The sequence below is a fragment of the Cherax quadricarinatus genome, chromosome 21 (assembly GCF_038502225.1).
Source record: "Cherax quadricarinatus isolate ZL_2023a chromosome 21, ASM3850222v1, whole genome shotgun sequence".
NCBI classification, from domain to species: Eukaryota; Metazoa; Arthropoda; class Malacostraca; order Decapoda; family Parastacidae; genus Cherax; species Cherax quadricarinatus.
This window is the reverse complement of record NC_091312.1, coordinates 31,998,371-32,019,584: the sequence shown is the minus strand read 5'-3', so window position 1 is coordinate 32,019,584 and position 21,214 is coordinate 31,998,371. Positions and strand designations below refer to the sequence as shown.

Genomic DNA, 21,214 nt, shown 5'->3' with positions numbered 1-21,214 from the left:
CTTCTGCTGCTCAGCAAAAGTATTTGGGAATAATGCTGTATGATGCATACCCTTGCATTTAAAACACTTCTTCAGTGAGCATTTTCCTCCCCTGTGTTCACCTAAACACTTGGTGCACCTTTTCAGCTGATGAGTACGTTGTTTTCGTGCCTCCATCGATGTGTATTGACTATAATACTGTGCCCAATATGTTCCGTCACAAAGTACACATTTTGGAGTACGTTAAGTGTGACAGTCTGTTTACTGTCTGTTGTGTTCACAGCTTGATAAATGCCTACATGGGATTTCCCATTCTGTGATTTAGTGGGAGTAGGTATACTCTTTTTATACTGAGTTGAAGGTTTGTTATCCACAGGATTTGTGGATGTTTCATCTTGTCTCGTTGTTTGCATGCAAGAAACTATTGCTAATTTCTTCAAAAGTGAAATAACGTTTATTGAACATAATATTTAATCGTTCAGTAGTTTGTGGTGACAACTTATCTTGTACAATACCACTGATAAACCAATCACATACCCTTGGCTTTTTACCCTCTGTTTTTACAGTTACTGTCTACCAGGACAATAACTGCACCAGGGGCGATAGCACCATCTGGCCCAGTCCATGGACTCATTTTCTTATATATGGAAAAATAAAAACTACGTAGTTATTTTAATGTGTGTTTTAATGAACGTTGTCTCTTTCAATGCCACTTGAAAGTGTCACAGGGCATGGTTATTTAAATCTGGCACAGGCCATAGATCTTGATATCGTTGTCACAACTGTGGATGTAGAAGTCAGGTGTGTAGATACAGGCGTAGTTGGCGTTAGTTCCTCCATCAGGTTGGCCTGGCCACCAGTTCGCATCGTCCATAGGTGAGTTGTCGCTAATCCATAGCCATCTGCAGAGAGAGTGATAGGGAGAATATTGTATTTTTGTTGTTGGAAAATGAGGAATGATATTAATATCCTGCGAAGGCAGAATATTAGTGTTGGAGATGATCCGTAAGTTCACTTCATTTTGTACTTAGACTGCAACCTATATTCAAACACTTAAAGGAGGCACTTTTTTTTCTCATTAATATGAAGAGGAGGTGGAGGGTGTGTTTTCCTGAACCTGGGATGCAAGATGCTGTTATCCGTCTTGAGAACATCATGGAAAGCAATGGCAGCAATCCTTTACCTGCTGGAGGCAACGATGTCGGCAAGCATAGGAGTGAGGACCTCATTACTAGGTATAAGTCAGCAATAGTCTTAAGTTGAAAGGGTAAGTGCCCAGTATTATGTGGCAGTTTTCCTAGAATGGGTAATGGAAATGAATGGTTCCCCAGATCAATTGCTATTGATTGTTGGCTAGACAAACGCTGATGATATTACAGGACTACATTGACAACTGGGAGCACGTCTACAGCAGAGAAATGACATGTATGCCAGAGATGGGGTTTACTTATCTAAATATTTGAGTTCTAGTTAATCAGTGAAGAGTGTTGTTTGGGTTATAAATTAGAAACAGTTAGAAGTATGAGTTTTGGTAGGAAAGAATGGATTGTAGTAATATTAATTTAGGGTTCCGATATTATGAATTTTAGGAATAAAAGCCACTCAGTAACACTGGGAAAAGATAATAACAGAAATTGTTGAAATGCAGCGTTGAATAGTGGAAAAGGTACAAAAAAATGATCTTAAAATATTTTATGTTAATAGTCGAAGTGTCAGGAAAACTATGAATTGCGTCTGTTTGCGTATGTGGGAAACAATGATGCTTTTGCAATAACTGAGTCATGGTTTAATTTGAAGAGTCGGGATATGATTGCCGAGTTCCACAATCAAATATTGTTGCATGAATATAAATATAAAAAAGCTGGATTAGTTACAGAATGTGTTTGGGTAGAATTTCTAGGACGGCAAAAAATATTGATTTTAGGTGTAATATACCGATGCACAAACATAGAAAGTGACAGAGAGAGACTTTTTTGGGAAGCGATTGTTAGGGCTTCCAGATATGATAACGTAATAAAAGAAATGGAATTTTACTACAGCCAAATTGACTATATTTCTTTGGCCAGTAATATGGACTCCAATGATTTTCTGGAAGTAGTTAAGAACTGATTTTTTAAATAGTTTGTACAGAACCTATCAGAGGTAATATGCTCTACTTGGGGTCATCGAATAGGAAAATTCTCGATAATATTCAAGAGATCACTGGAGTATTATTATAATTAAAATCATGGGGGGTGCGCTAAACCCGTAGGATTATACAGCGTGTTGCGAACGCAGAAACAAATAAAGGGAGGTGGTTGGCTGACCACTTGGGTACTGCTATGATTGTTACCGGTCGGCAGTACCCTGTGTGATGTCAGCACACCCAATGTATGGGGCTGCTCAGCCGGCCTCAGTGTTGGAGTGTATTTATCACAGAGTGTGTTCACCACCGCTCACTAAGCCTGACGGCCTCAGGCAGGGACAGAGTGTATTCACAAGTGTTCACCAATGCTTGATACACACCAGCCGGACTTAGTTTACTGCTGGTTTGACATGCACTGGCTGGACTTGGTTTCCTGCTGCCTGTCCCATGACGTTGTGAAGACACAGGCGAGGTAGTGTCTTGTGAAGACACAGGCGAGGTAGTGTCGTGTGAAGAAACAGGCGAGGTAGTGAACATAAGAACATAAGAACATAAGAACATAAGAAAGGAGGAACACTGCAGGAGGCCTGCTGGCCCATACTAGGCAGGTCCTTTACAATTCATCCCACTAACAAAACATTTACCCAACCCAATTTTCAATGCTACCCAAGAAATAAGCTCTGATGTGAAAGTCCCACTCAAATCCAACCCTTCCCACTCATGTACTTATCCAACCTAGATTTGAAACTACCCAAAGTCCTAGCCTCAATAACCCAACTAGGTAGACTGTTCCACTCATCAACTACCCTATTTCCAAACCAATACTTTCCTATGTCCTTTCTAAATCTAAACTTATCTAATTTAAATCCATTACTGCGGGTTCTCTCTTGGAGAGACATCCTCAAGACCTTATTAATATCCCCTTTATTAATACCTATCTTCCACTTATACACTTCGATCAGGTCTCCCCTCATTCTTCGTCTAACAAGTGAATGTAACTTAAGAGTCTTCAATCTTTCTTCATAAGGAAGATTTCTGATGCTATGTATTAATTTAGTCATCCTACGCTGAATGTTTTCTAACGAATTTATGTCCATTTTGTAATACGGAGACCAGAACTGAGCTGCATAATCAAGGTGAGGCCTTACTAATGATGTATAAAGCTGCAGTATGACCTCTGGACTTCTGTTGCTTACACTTCTTGATATAAATCCCAGTAATCTATTTGCCTTATTACGTACGCTTAGGCATTGCTGTCTTGGTTTAAGGTTGCTGCTCACCATAACCCCCAAGTCCTTTTCGCAATCTGTATGGCTAAGTTCTACATCATTTAATTTATAAGTACTAGGGTTATGGGCACTCCCAAGCTTCAGAACCTTGCACTTATCTACATTGAACTGCATCTGCCACTTTTCTGACCAAGAATAGAGTTTGTTTAAGTCCTCCTGAAGTTCCCTAACATCTACGTTTGAATCAATTATCCTACCTATCTTTGTGTCATCGGCGAATTTGCTCATATCACTAGTAATTCCCTCATCAAGATCATTGATATATATTATAAACAACAACGGGCCCAAGACTGATCCCTGTGGAACGCCACTTGTTACAGATCCCCACTCGGATTTAACCCCATTTATGGACACTCTCTGCTTCCTGTCAGTGAGCCATGACTCGATCCACGAGAGCACTTTTCCCCCAATGCCATGGGCTGCCACTTTCTTTAACAGTCTATGGTGCGGAACTCTATCAAAAGCCTTACTAAAATCTAAGTAAATAATATCAAATTCTTTATTGTGGTCAACAGCCTCAAAAGCTTTACTGAAGAAAGTTAATAAATTAGTTAGACAAGACCGGCCTCTTGTGAATCCATGCTGAGTATCATTAATCAAGCTATGCTTATCGAGATGGCTTCTTATAATCTCAGCTATAATTGACTCTAGTAATTTGCCTACAATTGAGGTCAGGCTTATTGGGCGGTAATTTGACGGTAACGACTTGTCCCCTGTTTTAAAAATAGGAGTTACATTAGCCATCTTCCACATATCAGACACTACACCTGTTTGAAGAGATAAATTAAAAATATTAGTTAATGGTTCACAGAGTTCCATTTTGCATTCCTTAAGAACCCTTGAAAAAACCTCATCAGGACCCGGCGACTTATTTTGCTTCAGTCTGTCTATCTGCCTCACAACCATCTCACTAGTGACTGTGATGTTACATAATTTATCTTCTTCTAGCCCACTGTAAAAATTAATTACTGGAATATTGTTAGTGTCTTCCTGTGTAAAAACTGAGAGAAAATAATTATTTAAAATCAAGCACATTTCATTCTCATTGTCAGTAAGGTGCCCATAGTTATTTTTAAGGGGACCTATCTTATCTCTAACTTTTGTTCTATAGACCTGGAAAAAACTTTTTGGGTTAGTTTTAGAATCCCTAGCAACTTTAATTTCATAGTCCCTTTTAGCTTTTCTTATCCCCTTTTTAATGTCCCTCTTAATGTCAATATACTGATTCATAAGATGACCCTCACCTCTTTTGATACGCCTATAAATTCCTTTCTTATGCCCTAGTAGATATTTGAGCCTATTATTCATCCATTTTGGGTCATTTCTATTTGATCTAATTTCTTTATATGGGATAAACGCTCTTTGAGCAGCATGTATAGTGTTCAGAAAACTGCCATATTGATAGCTCTCTTCGTTACCCCAGTCAACAGATGATAAGTGTTCTTTAAGCCCATCGTAATCTGCTAAGCGAAAATCTGGGACTGTTACTGAGTTATCGCTACTATCGTACTTCCATTCAATGCTAAATGTAATTGATTTGTGGTCGCTAGCACCCAGTTCCTCTGAAATTTCTAAATTATTAACAAGGGATTCATTGTTTGCCATAACTAAGTCAAGCAGGTTATTTCCCCTTGTAGGTTCTGTCACAAACTGCTTCAAAAAACAATCCTGAAATACTTCTAAGAAGTCGTACGATTCTAAATTCCCAGTCAAGAAATTCCAATCAACATGACTAAAGTTAAAGTCTCCTAGAATTACTACATTATCGTGCCTTGTGGCCTTAACAATTTCCTCCCATAGTAGTTTCCCTTGGTCCCTATCTAAGTTAGGGGGACGGTATATCACTCCTAAAATCAGTTTTTCATGCCCCTCTGAAAATTCTATCCAAACAGACTCTGTATGTGTTACTTCAGACTTAATACCCGTTTTTATGCAACAGTTCAAGCGATCTCGGACGTACAATGCCACCCCACCCCCCCTCCCAATACTTCTATCTTCTTGGAACAATTTAAAACCCTGAATATGACATTCCGCAGGCATGTCCCGACTTTTTGAATTAAACCACGTCTCAGTTAAGGCAAATACATCAATGTTACCTACACTAGCAACTAATCTCAACTCGTCCATCTTATTCCTAGCACTACGGCAATTAGCATAATAAACATTGAAAGACTCTCCTTTCTCTTTACCCTTCCTGCTCATTTCTATTTTTCTACTAAACCTATTACCGTCTTTATCACCCAAGGTCCCTGGCTTTTCAATATCTATCTCGTTCTTATTATTAATAGTTCCCCTAGAACTCGTAATATTACTACACTGGGACTTCACTGTTTTCCTGCCAAAACCCATACCACTAACTATTCCTAGTTTAAAGTCCTAACTGCTCCCTCCACTGCAGTTGCCAGTGCTCCCACCCCACACCTAGATAAGTGAACCCCATCCCTAGCATACATGTCATTTCTGCCATAGAAGAGGTCCCAGTTGTCAATGAATGTTACCGCATTTTCCTTACAGTATTTGTCCAGCCAGCAATTGACACCAATTGCCCTGGACAACCATTCACTTCCAACTCCCCTCCTTGGCAAAATACCACATATGAGAGGGTTCCCACCCTTACTTCTAATTATTTCTATTGCTGACCTATACCTGCTAATCAGGTCCTCACTCCTACGTCTGCCAACATCGTTGCCTCCAGCACTGAGGCAGATAATAGGATTGCTCCCATTACCTCTCATGATGTCATCCAGACGGCTAACAATATCCTCCATCCCAGCCCCAGGAAAGCAAACTCTCTGTCTCCTACTCCTGTCCTTCAAGCAGAACGCCCTATCCATATACCTAACTTGGCTATCCCCAACAACAACAATATTCATACCTTCCTTAATGTCTTTCGTCGTGTCGTTCCCAGTAGTCAACTCACATTCGTCGGGTAGCACTGAGAATGTATTGGATGTTTCCACAACAGTTTCCACGGCAGTCTCTTTCTTCTTCATCGTTTCTACCTTTCCATTCGTCTTCTTGATCGTCAACTTCTTTCCCTGCTGTCCAGCCACTGACCAGTTTCCCTTCTTGACCTGAGGACTCAAAACAGGAGGACTACTACGAATCTTCTTGTTCTCCTCGGTCAATCGTGTGAAGACGCAGGCGAGGTAGTGTCTTGTGAAGACGCAGGCGAGGTAGTGTCGTGTGAAGACGCAGGCGAGGTAGTGTCGTGTGAAGACGCAGGCGAGGTAGTGTCGTGTGAAGACGCAGGCGAGGTAGTGTCGTGGGAAGACGCAGGCGAGGTAGTGTCGTGGGAAGACGCAGGCGAGGTAGTGTCACGGTGTCGTGTGTGAGTCTGTGTCATTTGTGAAGGGTGTTGCACAAATCATATGCCATTATCAAGGTGTCGTGTAACCCTGTACGAAAGGTAGTGTCTTGTGACACAGAGGAGTATCATGACACAGAGAACAAAGTGTCGCGTGACAGAGAGGAATGTCATGTGCCACAGAGAGCATGAGCGTCGTTACAGAAACAAAGGTGTCTTATGACACGGAGTAGGTGTGTCACGAGACTTGGGGAAAGTTTTTTTTTTATATTTTATTTAAAAACAATACAGTTTAACATAAAAATAAAAATAAGGAAACAGTATTTATCTCATTCAAATTAACTGAAAAATGGATTGCACCTATATGCTCTCAAGATATTGCTGCAAAACATACAACAACCATACGGCAAGAACATAACTACAAAAAAAAAATACGGTCACAGGGTCGTGAACTGAAATATATGCACATTCTGGATTCAAAACCTTACATATATATAAATTTTACATATAACATGACATCTGACAAAGGCTCAAATACTAGAAAAGAAAATATACAAAGAAATTATATCTATCAAATACCAACCTTCACATTAATCAAAAAACCAAAACCTAACATCATAATCTTACTAGAACATCTACATACGTATCCCTAATAATACAGCTTTACATATACCAACATATGAATAAACATAAAAAGAAAACAGCTTAGAACTCAAAAACTGAAGGCGCATTACTGTTACAATAAACCCATATACAAAATTTTATATTATTTATTATCACACTGGCCGATTCCCACCAAGGCAGGGTGGCTCGAAAAAGAAAAACTTTCACCATCATTCACTCCATCACTGTCTTGCCAGAAGGGTGCTTTACACTACAGTTTTTAAACTGCAACATTAACACCCCTCCTTCAGAGTGCAGGCACTGTACTTCCCATCTCCAGGACTCAAGTCCGGCCTGCCGGTTTCCCTGAACCCCTTCATAAATGTTACTTTGCTCACACTCCAACAGCACGTCAAGTATTAAAAACCATTTGTCTCCATTCACTCCTATCAAACACGCTCACGCATGCCTGCTGGAAGTTCAAGCCCCTCGCACACAAAACCTCCTTTACCCCCTCCCTGCAACCTTTCCTAGGCCGACCCCTACCCCGCCTTCCTTCCACTACAGACTGATACACTCTTGAAGTCACTCTGTTTCTCTCCATTCTCTCTACATGTCCGAACCACCTCAACAACCCTTCCTCAGCCCTCTGGGCAACAGTTTTGGTAATCCCGCACCTCATCCTAACTTTCAAACTACGAATTCTCTGCATTATATTCACACCACACATTATATTCACACCACACTGGCTCTTCCTCACTCCTACAAGATGTTATTTCTCCTTGCCCTATACACGAAATCACAGCTTCCGTATCTTCATCAACATTTAACAATTCCTCAAAATATTCCCTCCATCTTCCCAATACCTCTAACTCTCCATTTAATAACTCTCCTCTCCTATTTTTAACTGACAAATCCATTTGTTCTCTAGGCTTCCTTAACTTGTTAATCTCACTCCAAAACTTTTTCTTATTTTCAACAAAATTTGTTGATAACATCTCACTCACTCTCTCATTTGCTCTCTTTTTACATTGCTTCACCACTCTCTTAACCTCTCTCTTTTTCTCCATATACTCTTCTCTCCTTGCATCACTTCTACTTTGTAAAAACTTCTCATATGCTAACTTTTTCTCCCTTACTACTCTCTTTACATAATCATTCCACCAATCGCTCCTCTTCCCTCCCGCACCCACTTTCCTGTAACCACAAACTTCTGCTGAACACTCTAACACCAGGCCCGGTGGCCTGGTGGCCTGGTGGCTAAAGCTCCCGCTTCACACACGGAGGGCCCGGGTTCGATTCCCGGCGGGTGGAAACATTCGACACGTTTCCTTACACCTGTTGTCCTGTTCACCTAGCAGCAAATAGGTACCTGGATGTTAGTCGACTGGTGTGGGTCGCATCCTGGGGGACAAGATTAAGGACCCCAATGGAAATAAGTTAGACAGTCCTCGATGACGCACTGACTTTCTTGGGTTATCCTGGGTGGCTAACCCTCCGGGGTTAAAAATCCGAACGAAATCTTATCTTACCCCATACCTCTTCGACCCCCATTGCCTATGCTCTCATTAGCCCATCTATCCTCCAATAGCTGTTTATATCTTACCCTAACTGCCTCCTCTTTTAGTTTATAAACCTTTACCTCTCTCTTCCCTGATGCTTCTATTCTCCTTGTATCCCATCTACCTTTTACTCTCAGTGTAGCTACAACTAAAAAGTGATCTGATATATCTGTGCCCCTCTATAAACATGTACATCCTGAAGTCTACTCAACAGTCTTTTATCTACCAATACATAATCCAACAAACTACTGCCATTTCACCCTACATCATATCTTGTATACTTATTTATCCTCTTTTTCTTAAAATATGTATTACCTATAACTAAACCCCTTTCTATACAAAGTTCAGTCAAAGGGCTCTCATTATCATTTACACCTGGCACTCCAAACTTACCTACCACACCCTCTCTAAAAGTTTCTCCTACTTTAGCATTCAGGTCCCCTACCACAATTACTCTCTCACTTGGTTCAATTGTTCCTATACATTCACTTAACATCTCCCAAAATCTCTCTCTCTCCTCTACATTCCTCTCTTCTCCAGGTGCATACACGCTTATTATGACCCACTTTTCGCATCCAACCTTTACTTTAATCCACATAATTCTTGAATTTACACATTCATATTCTCTTTTCTCCTTCCATAACTGATCATTCAACATTACTGCTACCCCTCGTTAGCTCTAACTGTCTCAGATACTCCAGATTTAATCCCATTTATTTCCCCCCACCGAAACTCCCCTACCCCCTTCAGCTTTGTTTCGCTTAGGGCCAGGACATCCAACTTCTTTTCATTCATAACATCAGCAATCATCTGTTTCTTGTCATCCGCACTACATCCACGCACATTCAAGCATCCCAGTTTTATAAAGTTTTTCTTCTTCTCTTTTTTTAGTAAATGTCTACAGGAGAAGGGGTTACTAGCCCATTGTTCCCGGCATTTTAGTCGGCCCATACGACACGCATGACTTACAGAGGAAAGATTCTTTTCCACTTCCCCATGGACAATAGAAGAAATAAGAAGAACTAGAGCTATTTAGAAAAAAGAGAAAAACCTAGATGTATGTATATATATATATGTATATATATATATATATATATATATATATATATATATATATATATATATATATATATATATATATAAATATATATATAATATATATATATATATATATATATATATATATATATGCGTGTCTGTGAAGTGTGACCAAAGTGTAAGTAGGAGTAGCAAGATATCCCTGTTATCTAGCGTGTTTATGAGACAGAAAAAAGAAACCAGCAATCCTACCATCATGCAAAACAGTTACAGGTTTCTGTTTCACAGTCATCTAGCAGGACGGTAGTACTTCCCTGGGTTGTTGCTGTCTACCAACCTACTACCTACAAGAGGAAGTGAATGTGTTCAAATATTTAAGAGTGGATGTGTCAACAGGTGAGTCTATGAAACACTAGGGAAGAAGGTGAATGGTGAATTAAGACATCCATGAAGATAAAGAACATTATCCATGAAGGCCAAAAGAAGTCAGTATATGAGACCATAGTGGCACCAACGCTCTTGTATGGGTATGAAGCACGAATTTTGAATTGCAACAAGGAGGAGTCTGAGTCAGTAGGTAAGGCAATGTGTGGTGTGAGTATTAGGCAAAGAATTCGTAGCCTGGAAATTAGGAGGTACGGAGTTAAGGGAGTTAAAAATGAATGGCTGTCCAAGGCAATTATTGTTAATTGCTGGCTGAACAAACACTAAGGACTTTGCAGTCTCATTCATCGACAACTGGGACCTCTTCTTTGGCAGAAATCACATATATAGGTTGGGATGGAGTACACTTGTTTAGGTGGAGGGAACTGTTAGGGCATTAAAGTAGAAATAATTGCATGGGTTTTTATGAGGGGAAAATAGATTGCAGAATCAGCGGTTTGACCTATTTAAATTATCAAGATTGTGTTAATATAGAATTTAGAAATAACCTTTATCATTTAAAATTCGGTAAAGGTAAAAATAATTACAACTGAAATTGTAAACAGGAAATGACGAAAAGGGGAAAGACATTGAGGAAAACAATAAAAAAATATTTTACTCAAATAGTAGAAGTACCAGAAATAAGATGAACAAATTATTTCTGATTGTATATGTGGGAAACGTTGATGTTATTGCAATTCCTGAGACTTGGTTTAATTTATATTCGGGATGTGATATACAGGTGTCACATTCAAGGGTTTACATAATTTCTCGTAGAGAGAAATAATAGGTTGAGGATGTAACTTATATGTACGAGAACATGTAAATTATTGCATAAAACGGGTACAAAAATCAGTGAATTTGTCACAGAATCTGTTTGGGTAGAATTTCTAGAAAGTCAAGAAAAAATATTTTTAGGTGTAATAAACACACCCTCAAGCTGATAAAGTGATAGTGGGAGACATCTTTTTGACGAAATTGTTAGGGCCTATAGACACAGCAGCATAGTAATAGTAGGGGATTTTAACTTTACATAAATTGATTGAACTTCTCTAATCTGTAATCTGAATCCAAAGACTTTCTTAAAACAGTTCAAGGCTGCTTTATGAAGCAGTTTGCACCAGAAAATACCAGAGGTAATAATTTGCTTGACCTAGTCTTGTAAAAAAACGGGAAACCCTTGTAAACAATCTTGAGATCACTGAAGAGCTTTGTTTAAGTGATCATTAATCTATTACCTTTAATACTACCTGGGGTGCCAGGGGTAAATGATAATAAGGGCCCTTTGATTGAACTTTGTATAGAAAGAGGTTTGGTAATAGGTAATCATATTTCAAGAAAATAAGGATAAATTAGTGTATGAGATATGATACAGAACGTAATAACTGTAGTTTATTGGACTGTGTATTGGTGGATAAAATGTTGATGGGTAGATTTCAGGAAGTGCATGTGTATAGAGAGGTAACAGAAATGTCAGGTGTTTTTTTAGTTGTAGTTACAGTGAGAGTAAAAAGTGGATGGGGTACTAGTAGAATAGTGTCAGAAAGTAAGAGGTGAAGGCTTATATATTTGTGAGAGTATAGGCAATGAGGACGAGGATAGGTACCTGATAGAATTAAGAATGCAATGACGGAGTGTTCAGTAGAAGTGTGTGGATGTAAGTGTGGAAAATTGCATTTATCTGAATGTAACTCATTATGTACATAACAGTAAATGATAAAGATAATTATTATTTATCAGAGTTACATAGACAAGTAGGAATTTAGGACACCTAGGTCGCAAAAATGTTCCCCTTCGATACCTACCACTGTCATATCCACAAGTTGCTCTGGACCTATTAATTATCAAATGAAAAATACATCACCAGGAATGCTGGTAAATATATAAATTTGTGGACTGTATATTAAAAATAATAAATGGTTATATATATACACAATTACATAACAGAAGGAAAATATATCTTAATATCACTCACCAATTTGACTGGAGATTAATGTGAATCATACTCGGAAAACCTCACTCTAACTAAATCTATGAAAATAATGCTGGCCAGAATTACACACAAATCTAGAGAGCTTATCTGAGGTTCCTGGAGCTGTCTTGTCCAGTCGTCTGATATCTCAAGTTATGCAGGAATGCACATCCACCAATTTCGCCTCCTATTTGAGAGGTGCCAACACAATTTTAACCTCTAGAGCACGAAAAATTCTTCCCATTATACCAACGTTTGTACAAAATTCAAAACCAAGATGGCGAGCCTCGTCTGAGCAGACGCAGGCTTTCCGTTTTCTATGACATAAATATTATTAAATACAGTATGGCCATCTATTTACATATAAATACTGAATTTCTGGAAAATATATATACAGTATTTTCCACAGTAAGAGTGTGGGTGAAGGAGGGAAAAGAAGCAACTAGTGGAATGATGAAGTAAAGAGTATATTGAGAAAACGTTACCAGACGAGTTTTTTTTTTTCAAAGCAGAAGTGATATAAAGAGGGAGGAGTATGTGGAGAGAAAAGAGGTTACTGGCGTGGTGAAGGAATGTAAAAGGAGAGCAAAAGGAGATGCTGTCAACGAATTTTTCTGAAAATAAGGAAAAATTTTGGAATGAGGTTAATAAGTTGAGAAAACCTGGGGAACGAATAAATTTGACAGTTAAAAATATAAAAGGGGAGTCATTTGACGAAAAGTTGGAGGTATTGGGAAGATGGAGGAATATTTTGAGGAAATATTAAATGTTGATGAACTTATGAAAACTCTGATTTCGTGCATTGGCCAGGGAGGTACATCATCTTTTAAAAGTGAGGTAGAGTCAGATATGAGTGTGATTGAAGTGCGTGATTCTGTGGGTGGAATGAAAGGGAGTGAAATAGCAAGGAATGATGGGCTCAAGACAGATATATTAAAAGCAGGTGGGAATAAAGTTTTCGAATGGTTAGTGCTTTCATTTAATAAAAGTATGAAAGAGGGGAAGGTACCAAGAGATTGGCAGAGAGCATATGTAATTCATTTGTATGAAGGTAAAGAGGAAAAAAGAGTTTAAGAATTATAGACGAATAAGCTTGAGTATACCAGGTAAAGTTTATGGTAAAGCTGTTATTTAAAGAATTAAGACTAAGACTGAAAGCAGGATCGTAGATGAACAAGGTGGCTTTAGGAAGGGTAGGGATGTGTAGACCAAGTGTTTACAGTGAAGCATATAAGTAGGGGTAAAGAGGTTTCAGTTGCATTGTATGTTCGAGAAAATATTAATTGTTGCATAAAAACAGGTATAAAAATAGATGGAGCAGTAACAGAGTCTGTTTGGGTAGAGTTCGTGGAGGGTCAAGAAAAACTAATTCTAGGTGTAATATACCTACCTCCAGGCTTGGATCACGATAGAGGGAGACTTCTTTGGGACGAAATTGTTAGGGCTTCTGGACACAGTAACATAGTCATAGTAGGGGACTTTAACTTTAGCCAAATTGACTGGAATTCTTTGACAGGTAATCTAGAGTCCAGTGACTTCATGGAAACAGTTCAGGACTGTTTTCTGAAACAGAGTGTAACTGAGCCTACCAGGGGTAATAATTTGCTAGACCTAGTCTTGTCAAATAAGGAAACACTCGTGAATAATCTGGAGATCACTGAAGAGCTTGGCGCAAGTGATCACAAATCCATCACCTTTAGCATTAATTGGGAATGCAAGAATAATGATAATACAGTAAAAATCCCTGATTTTCGTTCTGCCGATTATAATGGACTTAGGGAACATCTGTCTAATCTTGATTGGGGTTATCAAGCTAATGATTTTATTGACGATAATCATACTTATGAATATGAAGGGATCTGCTTTTATGATTGTTTTCTTAATAATGTACACAGTGCCCAGAGTATATACATTCCCCAGAGAGAAATTAGGTCTAATAATAACGATCCCAAATGGGTTAACAGGAGGCTAAAGCATCTATTAGGGGAGAAAAGGGGAATTTATAGGCGCATCAGAAGAGGAGAGGTTAACATTACTGACCAATATGTTCAGCTTAAAAGAGAAGTAAAAAAGGCGATTAGAAAGGCTAAACGTGACTATGAAATTAGAGTTGCTAATGAATCAAAGACTAATCCAAAGGGGTTCTTTCAAGTGTATAGGACGAAGGTGAAGGAAAAAGTAGGACCTCTGAAATCTGGGAATGAACAGCTGACGGATAATGAACTGGAAATGTGCTCCTTATTTAATGACTATTTTTTGTCAGTTTTTACACAGGAAGATGTAAATGAGATTCCAGTAATTAACAATTATTTAGTTCCTGATGAATCTAAGTTAACTAATATTACTGTCACGAGGGACATGGTTATTAAACAGATAGACAAACTGAAACAAAATAAGTCCCCGGGACCCGATGAGTTGTTTTCAAGGGTACTTAAGGAATGCAAGATGGAGCTTAGTCAGCCATTAACGAGTGTATTCAATGCGTCCATCCTTACCAGTGTTGTGCCAGAGTTGTGGAAGATGGCTAATGTGGTTCCTATATTCAAATCAGGGAATAAGTCCATTCCTTCAAATTACCGTCCAATAAGCCTGACATCTATAGTGGGCAAGTTATTAGAGTGATGAATGGTTTTGAAAACCGACAAGTTGAAGAATTGAGACACTTATGCAACACATGGGAATCTTTATTGAAGAAACGTTTCGCCGCACAGTGGCTTCATCAGTCCAATACAAAGTAGAAATGGGTAAGGAGAGTAGAAGTATGAGGTAATCAGTCCCTCAACCTGGATTCGATGTGTTCAGTCCATCACTCTTGTAGTAAGTGCAGCATAGGGCCAGAGAGGTGGCTTATATACTGCGGTGAGATGAGTTGAAGCAGGAGGAGGCGGGATCTTAGTGGGACCTGCCACTAATGTAAGTAGGTCATCGTCCAAAGGTTTGGGCAAGCGTTGAAGTCTTTGTACCAAGATTCCATGATGTTGCAGTGTCTGACAGATGTGATGAATGGTTTTGAAAACCGACAAGTTGAAGAATTGAGACACTTATGCAACACATGGGAATCTTTATTGAAGAAACGTTTCGCCACACAGTGGCTTCATCAGTCCAATACAAAGTAGAAATGGGTAAGGAGAGTAGAAGTATGAGGTAATCAGTCCCTCAACCTGGATTCGATGTGTTCAGTCCATCACTCTTGTAGTAAGTGCAGCATAGGGCCAGAGAGGTGGCTTATATACTGCGGTGAGATGAGTTGAAGCAGGAGGAGGCGGGATCTTAGTGGGACCTGCCACTAATGTAAGTAGGTCATCGTCCAAAGGTTTGGGCAAGCGTTGAAGTCTTTGTACCAAGATTCCATGATGTTGCAGTGTCTGACAGATGTGATGAATGGTTTTGAAAACCGACAAGTTGAAGAATTGAGACACTTATGCAACACATGGGAATCTTTATTGAAGAAACGTTTCGCCACACAGTGGCTTCATCAGTCCAATACAAAGTAGAAATGGGTAAGGAGAGTAGAAGTATGAGGTAATCAGTCCCTCAACCTGGATTCGATGTGTTCAGTCCATCACTCTTGTAGTAAGTGCAGCATAGGGCCAGAGAGGTGGCTTATATACTGCGGTGAGATGAGTTGAAGCAGGAGGAGGCGGGATCTTAGTGGGACCTGCCACTAATGTAAGTAGGTCATCGTCCAAAGGTTTGGGCAAGCGTTGAAGTCTTTGTACCAAGATTCCATGATGTTGCAGTGTCTGACAGATGTGATGAATGGTTTTGAAAACCGACAAGTTGAAGAATTGAGACACTTATGCAACACATGGGAATCTTTATTGAAGAAACGTTTCGCCGCACAGTGGCTTCATCAGTCCAATACAAAGTAGAATCCAGGTTGAGGGACTGATTACCTCATACTTCTACTCTCCTTACCCATTTCTACTTTGTATTGGACTGATGAAGCCACTGTGTGGCGAAACGTTTCTTCAATAAAGATTCCCATGTGTTGCATAAGTGTCTCAATTCTTCAACTTGTCGGTTTTCAAAACCATTCATCACATCTGTCAGACACTGCAACATCATGGAATCTTGGTACAAAGACTTCAACGCTTGCCCAAACCTTTGGACGATGACCTACTTACATTAGTGGCAGGTCCCACTAAGATCCCGCCTCCTCCTGCTTCAACTCATCTCACCGCAGTATATAAGCCACCTCTCTGGCCCTATGCTGCACTTACTACAAGAGTGATGGACTGAACACATCGAATCCAGGTTGAGGGACTGATTACCTCATACTTCTACTCTCCTTACCCATTTCTACTTTGTATTGGACTGATGAAGCCACTGTGTGGCGAAACGTTTCTTCAATAAAGATTCCCATGTGTTGCATAAGTGTCTCAATTCTTCAACTTGTCGGTTTTCAAAACCATTCATCACATCTGTCAGACACTGCAACATCATGGAATCTTGGTACAAAGACTTCAACGCTTGCCCAAACCTTTGGACGATGACCTACTTACATTAGTGGCAGGTCCCACTAAGATCCCGCCTCCTCCTGCTTCAACTCATCTCACCGCAGTATATAAGCCACCTCTCTGGCCCTATGCTGCACTTACTACAAGAGTGATGGACTGAACACATCGAATCCAGGTTGAGGGACTGATTACCTCATACTTCTACTCTCCTTACCCATTTCTACTTTGTATTGGACTGATGAAGCCACTGTGTGGCGAAACGTTTCTTCAATAAAGATTCCCATGTGTTGCATAAGTGTCTCAATTCTTCAACTTGTCGGTTTTCAAAACCATTCATCACATCTGTCAGACACTGCAACATCATGGAATCTTGGTACAAAGACTTCAACGCTTGCCCAAACCTTTGGACGATGACCTACTTACATTAGTGGCAGGTCCCACTAAGATCCCGCCTCCTCCTGCTTCAACTCATCTCACCGCAGTATATAAGCCACCTCTCTGGCCCTATGCTGCACTTACTACAAGAGTGATGGACTGAACACATCGAATCCAGGTTGAGGGACTGATTACCTCATACTTCTACTCTCCTTACCCATTTCTACTTTGTATTGGACTGATGAAGCCACTGTGTGGCGAAACGTTTCTTCAATAAAGATTCCCATGTGTTGCATAAGTGTCTCAATTCTTCAACTTGTCGGTTTTCAAAACCATTCATCACATCTGTCAGACACTGCAACATCATGGAATCTTGGTACAAAGACTTCAACGCTTGCCCAAACCTTTGGACGATGACCTACTTACATTAGTGGCAGGTCCCACTAAGATCCCGCCTCCTCCTGCTTCAACTCATCTCACCGCAGTATATAAGCCACCTCTCTGGCCCTATGCTGCACTTACTACAAGAGTGATGGACTGAACACATCGAATCCAGGTTGAGGGACTGATTACCTCATACTTCTACTCTCCTTACCCATTTCTACTTTGTATTGGACTGATGAAGCCACTGTGTGGCGAAACGTTTCTTCAATAAAGATTCCCATGTGTTGCATAAGTGTCTCAATTCTTCAACTTGTCGGTTTTCAAAACCATTCATCACATCTGTCAGACACTGCAACATCATGGAATCTTGGTACAAAGACTTCAACGCTTGCCCAAACCTTTGGACGATGACCTACTTACATTAGTGGCAGGTCCCACTAAGATCCCGCCTCCTCCTGCTTCAACTCATCTCACCGCAGTATATAAGCCACCTCTCTGGCCCTATGCTGCACTTACTACAAGAGTGATGGACTGAACACATCGAATCCAGGTTGAGGGACTGATTACCTCATACTTCTACTCTCCTTACCCATTTCTACTTTGTATTGGACTGATGAAGCCACTGTGTGGCGAAACGTTTCTTCAATAAAGATTCCCATGTGTTGCATAAGTGTCTCAATTCTTCAACTTGTCGGTTTTCAAAACCATTCATCACATCTGTCAGACACTGCAACATCATGGAATCTTGGTACAAAGACTTCAACGCTTGCCCAAACCTTTGGACGATGACCTACTTACATTAGTGGCAGGTCCCACTAAGATCCCGCCTCCTCCTGCTTCAACTCATCTCACCGCAGTATATAAGCCACCTCTCTGGCCCTATGCTGCACTTACTACAAGAGTGATGGACTGAACACATCGAATCCAGGTTGAGGGACTGATTACCTCATACTTCTACTCTCCTTACCCATTTCTACTTTGTATTGGACTGATGAAGCCACTGTGTGGCGAAACGTTTCTTCAATAAAGATTCCCATGTGTTGCATAAGTGTCTCAATTCTTCAACTTGTCGGTTTTCAAAACCATTCATCACATCTGTCAGACACTGCAACATCATGGAATCTTGGTACAAAGACTTCAACGCTTGCCCAAACCTTTGGACGATGACCTACTTACATTAGTGGCAGGTCCCACTAAGATCCCGCCTCCTCCTGCTTCAACTCATCTCACCGCAGTATATAAGCCACCTCTCTGGCCCTATGCTGCACTTACTACAAGAGTGATGGACTGAACACATCGAATCCAGGTTGAGGGACTGATTACCTCATACTTCTACTCTCCTTACCCATTTCTACTTTGTATTGGACTGATGAAGCCACTGTGTGGCGAAACGTTTCTTCAATAAAGATTCCCATGTGTTGCATAAGTGTCTCAATTCTTCAACTTGTCGGTTTTCAAAACCATTCATCACATCTGTCAGACACTGCAACATCATGGAATCTTGGTACAAAGACTTCAACGCTTGCCCAAACCTTTGGACGATGACCTACTTACATTAGTGGCAGGTCCCACTAAGATCCCGCCTCCTCCTGCTTCAACTCATCTCACCGCAGTATATAAGCCACCTCTCTGGCCCTATGCTGCACTTACTACAAGAGTGATGGACTGAACACATCGAATCCAGGTTGAGGGACTGATTACCTCATACTTCTACTCTCCTTACCCATTTCTACTTTGTATTGGACTGATGAAGCCACTGTGTGGCGAAACGTTTCTTCAATAAAGATTCCCATGTGTTGCATAAGTGTCTCAATTCTTCAACTTGTCGGTTTTCAAAACCATTCATCACATCTGTCAGACACTGCAACATCATGGAATCTTGGTACAAAGACTTCAACGCTTGCCCAAACCTTTGGACGATGACCTACTTACATTAGTGGCAGGTCCCACTAAGATCCCGCCTCCTCCTGCTTCAACTCATCTCACCGCAGTATATAAGCCACCTCTCTGGCCCTATGCTGCACTTACTACAAGAGTGATGGACTGAACACATCGAATCCAGGTTGAGGGACTGATTACCTCATACTTCTACTCTCCTTACCCATTTCTACTTTGTATTGGACTGATGAAGCCACTGTGTGGCGAAACGTTTCTTCAATAAAGATTCCCATGTGTTGCATAAGTGTCTCAATTCTTCAACTTGTCGGTTTTCAAAACCATTCATCACATCTGTCAGACACTGCAACATCATGGAATCTTGGTACAAAGACTTCAACGCTTGCCCAAACCTTTGGACGATGACCTACTTACATTAGTGGCAGGTCCCACTAAGATCCCGCCTCCTCCTGCTTCAACTCATCTCACCGCAGTATATAAGCCACCTCTCTGGCCCTATGCTGCACTTACTACAAGAGTGATGGACTGAACACATCGAATCCAGGTTGAGGGACTGATTACCTCATACTTCTACTCTCCTTACCCATTTCTACTTTGTATTGGACTGATGAAGCCACTGTGTGGCGAAACGTTTCTTCAATAAAGATTCCCATGTGTTGCATAAGTGTCTCAATTCTTCAACTTGTCGGTTTTCAAAACCATTCATCACATCTGTCAGACACTGCAACATCATGGAATCTTGGTACAAAGACTTCAACGCTTGCCCAAACCTTTGGACGATGACCTACTTACATTAGTGGCAGGTCCCACTAAGATCCCGCCTCCTCCTGCTTCAACTCATCTCACCGCAGTATATAAGCCACCTCTCTGGCCCTATGCTGCACTTACTACAAGAGTGATGGACTGAACACATCGAATCCAGGTTGAGGGACTGATTACCTCATACTTCTACTCTCCTTACCCATTTCTACTTTGTATTGGACTGATGAAGCCACTGTGTGGCGAAACGTTTCTTCAATAAAGATTCCCATGTGTTGCATAAGTGTCTCAATTCTTCAACTTGTCGGTTTTCAAAACCATTCATCACATCTGTCAGACACTGCAACATCATGGAATCTTGGTACAAAGACTTCAACGCTTGCCCAAACCTTTGGACGATGACCTACTTACATTAGTGGCAGGTCCCACTAAGATCCCGCCTCCTCCTGCTTCAACTCATCTCACCGCAGTATATAAGCCACCTCTCTGGCCCTATGCTGCACTTACTACAAGAGTGATGGACTGAACACATCGAATCCAGGTTGAGGGACTGATTACCTCATACTTCTACTCTCCTTACCCATTTCTACTTTGTATTGGACTGATGAAGCCACTGTGTGGCGAAACGTTTCTTCAATAAAGATTCCCATGTGTTGCATAAGTGTCTCAATTCTTCAACTTGTCGGTTTTCAAAACCATTCATCACATCTGTCAGACACTGCAACATCATGGAATCTTGGTACAAAGACTTCAACGCTTGCCCAAACCTTTGGACGATGACCTACTTACATTAGTGGCAGGTCCCACTAAGATCCCGCCTCCTCCTGCTTCAACTCATCTCACCGCAGTATATAAGCCACCTCTCTGGCCCTATGCTGCACTTACTACAAGAGTGATGGACTGAACACATCGAATCCAGGTTGAGGGACTGATTACCTCATACTTCTACTCTCCTTACCCATTTCTACTTTGTATTGGACTGATGAAGCCACTGTGTGGCGAAACGTTTCTTCAATAAAGATTCCCATGTGTTGCATAAGTG

The 21,214-nt window shown here is 40.5% G+C and overlaps 1 protein-coding gene across 1 annotated transcript in view; it reads right to left on the bottom strand.

Moving 5' to 3' along the window:
- Positions 1–646: 646 nt before the first annotated feature.
- LOC138853036 (low affinity immunoglobulin epsilon Fc receptor-like) overlaps positions 647–21,214 on the bottom strand; it is a gene marked incomplete at its 5' end in the record, with an annotated part of 32,661 nt that continues 12,093 nt past the window's right edge. The window contains 1 exon segment of the mRNA XM_070087354.1: positions 647–881. Coding sequence (XP_069943455.1) covers positions 719–881 — 163 coding nt within the window.